Source organism: Myodes glareolus, chromosome 9 (assembly GCF_982192425.1).
Source record: "Myodes glareolus chromosome 9, mMyoGla1.1, whole genome shotgun sequence".
Classification (NCBI taxonomy): Eukaryota; Metazoa; Chordata; class Mammalia; order Rodentia; family Cricetidae; genus Myodes; species Myodes glareolus.
Window position 1 is genome coordinate 91,178,630 of NC_142034.1, and position 4,026 is coordinate 91,182,655.

General features: G+C 47.6%; 1 protein-coding gene across 1 annotated transcript; it reads left to right on the forward strand.

The window, feature by feature from the left end:
* The first annotated feature begins 482 nt into the window (after positions 1–482).
* On the forward strand, positions 483–3,752 carry Smim23 (small integral membrane protein 23). The gene is given in 5 exon segments (XM_048435879.3): positions 483–643; positions 2,951–3,002; positions 3,184–3,251; positions 3,464–3,658; positions 3,660–3,752. Coding segments are annotated over 5 exon segments (462 nt in total). The 5' UTR covers positions 483–553; the 3' UTR covers positions 3,717–3,752.
* Positions 3,753–4,026: the final 274 nt, after the last annotated feature.

A 4,026-nucleotide genomic window follows, 5' to 3' on the forward strand; every position in this document is an offset into this window, starting at 1 on the left:
AACTGAAGAAGCCTGAACAAGGCTGGGAGTTTAGCACACAGCCCAGCCGTGAAGCCTCCCACCGCAGTGCCAGATGACACCATAGGCAGAAACTTGGAAAGGGGTAGCCCCATCTCTCCACACTCCTACTTCCACCTGGATAGGAGCCTATCATGATCACCAGAAAATTTTAATTTATTTCAAAATGGTTTTTAATGGTCTTTTTTTCTATTTAAAGGTTAACATTGTAATAATTTGCAAATCTCTACCGAAAGATAGAGGAAAACTCCTTTATCTGAAAACCTAGTCATTTGTAGCATCTCTTCTGGATCATTGCATTCTGCACGCGTGTGAACAGGAGTGTGGGCCTGAGCGCATACGTGTGTACGCCTGTGTGTGATAAGATGAGCGGCAGTAGTAAGAATCCGAGCGGTGGACTTAGCTGTCTTCTGCCTTCTGTGACATCAGAACTCATGCTTGGCTGGTGACAAGGAGTGGGGGAGGGGAGGCACCTACCTGCCGGTCCACTGAAAGGGCTTCCATACACCCAGGCACTCTGACCCCGAGTGGAGACATGGCAATCCAGAGGACAGGAGGCAGGGGGCAGGGGGCAGCTGAACTGCGTGAGCAGAGAAGGAGCAGCCACTGTGATGACAGGAAGCAGGTAAGCCGGGGCTCATGCCGTTTCCCCCGCCCCTCCCTACTCTAGACCCAACTCCCCTGCAGCCAGGAACTTCCCGTGGCTGCCACACACTCTTTCATTCTCATTCACACTGGACAAGAGAGTGTCCGTGTCTCGTTTGGAAACAGAACTTCGTCTCTCAAAGTGTATACACTGAGGCCCCAAGTGACTCGACCTGTAGACAAAGTTTCTAAAGAAGCAATTGCTGTTAAGTCTCTGGTCTCATGGGCCAGGCTGCACCCTTGTCGGAAGAGGCAGCAAGGATATGTGGGTCAGAGGACAAACCATCTGAGGGCACGGTGAGAGGTGCCACCTGAAAGCCCCAGAGAGAGGCTGCATTCAACAGCATAAACTGGTAGAAAATCGTGTCTACTGTTCAAAGTCTCTTGTCTGTGACATGGTGGCATGGCGGTGCCAGCATGGCACAGTGGTGATGGCATGGCATGGCGGTGCTTGTGTGGCATGGTGGTGCTGGCGTAGCATGGCAGTGTTATCATGGCATGGCAGTGTTAGCGTGGCACGGTGGTGCTAGCAGACACAGACTCATACAGATTTAGCATTGATCAAAGATGGATGAGCAGAACAACGAAGCAACAGAACCCAGAACCACGTGACATACCAAAGGCATCAATCTAATCTGATGAGGAAAAATAGCCCTAAAAATAATTGCAGGACAACTAGATATCTATGTTTTTAAAGCTTTCAAGCTATATGTTTACATTATGTGCCAAGTTTACTCTAAAATAGATCATACACATAAATTTAAAAGTTAAAACAATAAAATGTTTAAAGGAAAAAAAAAAGAGAAAATCAAACCTTAGAAGAGACAAATGTTTTTAGACTTCACACAAAATGTACACCCAAAAGGATAAGTTGGGCTTTATAAAAAGAAACTTGCTAATTTTTCAAAAGATACTGACGAGAAACTGAAAAGATAAGCAAGCCACAGAGTTGATAAAATATTCATAGTGAGTATGTTTCCAACTACTTAGATCCAAAATATTTAAAGAACTCGGCAACTTAATCAAAAGACAGACAGTCCGATAAAAAGAGCAGCTGCCTTCAGTAGCCATAACCAAGATATGTAGATTAGTAATCACCAATAGGCCGTGATGAGAGGCTAAGCCCCTGGGTTGCAGGGATGGCTCTGCAGCTAAGAGTACTTGCTGCTCTTGCAGAAGATCCAGGTTTAGTTCCCAGTACCCGCATGGTAGCTAATAACCGTCCATAGTAACTCCAGTTCCAGGGGTTCTGAAGTCTGCTCCTGCCTTCTGCCAGTATCAGACATGCACATGTTTGCTCCCACAAACATGCAGGCAGAAAAAGTACACACATAAAATAAAGAGGTCTTTAAAAATCAAAAGATGCTAAACCTCATTGATCATTGGGAAAACACAGAAGAGATTGGATTGTCTCTATGTAACAGCATTAGAGTGGCTAAAATTAAGATTGACAATACTAAGACAAAGACAAAGACATAGAGCAACAGGAATTCTCTGAGTGGCCAATGGGACATAATGGAAAAACATCTTGAGAAACAGTCCTGCATATTGTACTAGAATTAAGCATGCATTCACCCCACATCCTGGCATTTCCATATCTGAACAGTCACCCAGCAGGGATGAGAAACATGTCCACACAAAGACGGGGTACGTGCGTGTTCAAGGCACTTTTGTGCTTGACCACCTCAAACTGTAGACAACTCGCCAGGAGGTAAGGTAAGTGTGTTAGGCCCATGCAGCATACTCATCAATAAAACTGAACGCACAAAAGCATGGAGCCACATCAGCAGTACCACACAAAGACGTTCTTGACTTAGTTCCACAGAACTCACAAATGGACACGATGTGGCCGTCGGTGCCCCAGTGGACTGACTGAGAGGGGCCTGGGGGACCTTTCAAGATCATGGGAAGGATTAGATCTTCACTGAGGCCACATGGAGACACTTGTCAAAACTGATCGGACCGCGCATTTAATGTGTGTGTTTTGTTGTATGTGAATTCTATCTCCATAAAGCTGGGGCCTTCCACAGTTCGACTGGAATAAAAAGATTTTAAGGGACTCAGAAGAACCAAAGAGTGGGAGAAGGGGAAGGGGTGACATAAATGTCAGGGCATGCGTGGCTCTGTCTGCTGTTTCTGCAATGGTTGGAAGCAGTATGACTTAGATCATGGGAAATGTCTACAACTGACTGACAGCTCCCCCATGGCTGAACCCCTGTCAGGGGTATGGAGCCTTCTGTACCCAGGAATTCACTTTCCTGTCTCTTTTCTCCTCTTCTCGTCCCAGACGCTGTTAGCACTGTTGGTTTTGGTGCTGTACCTGGGCACAGGGATATCAGGTGAGCAATCTGGAACCCAAGAAAGGAGAAACCAAATCCACAGAGCGGGGTGGTGATCCTCAGGAGGCGTGCCTGTGCAGGGCCCCACACCCTACCCCGTTCCTACTCTTCCTCCCACTGCAGAGACTAATCACACTTATCTGGACTGTTTGTTAAGAGGTATTGTCTATGCCTGTTTCAGGAAGCGGCTGGGAAGTATCGGGACGGATCAGGGACTGCAATCACCTTCAGAATCCTGTGGCATCCCAGGTAACATCCAGAGATGTGCTAAGGGGTCCAGGAAGGCTTCTCAGAGGAGGTGTCAGTTAGCTAGTTTGGGGAGGATGAATAGGAGCTAGTCAGGTGGAGAAGGTAGGGTGGGGTAACCCAGGCAGAATGAACAGCATTTGCAAAGACACGGGGAATCGTCTCAAACAAGAAACCCTCCTGAAAAGTCTGAAGACACAGCATCTGCCTTTCAGGGCTTTGAGTATCAGACCTATGAGCCCGCTGAAAAGCCAATAAGGACCCTCAGGAAGTGGCTGAGGACAAACTTGCATGGTTTTTTGGAGAAGCTAGAGAAAGAAGTGAGAGACTTCGAACAGCTGGTCCGTGACCTGGAATTCTGGCTTGACGCACTTCTGGGAGAGCCACGCCCAGAAGATCTCTGCTCCACCCACAAGGGTCATTTATGAAGGGCAGGTGCTGGGGCCTGGGGAGCAGAAGAGGAGGTAATGAGGTCGGGCTCTGACACTTGCTGCTCCAGGCTGGCTTGAGGAATAAAGTGACGGGATGGATAAGCACTGCTCACGGCTCGTGTTCGTGAAAACTGGGGAACAGTGGGGGGGTGTGGGGGGAAGGGGACTATGGGTGGGGAGACCATGCCTGTGGCCCCCAGATCAGTGCAGCACCCAGTAGTGTCGCGCTCATCTCTTCTCTTCCACTCACTGGAGACACTGGGAAAATTTCCTTAATCTCTCTCTCTTTTTTTAAAAAAAGCATGTATGTGCATGTGTGTATATTCACATGCACGTTTGTGTGTGCG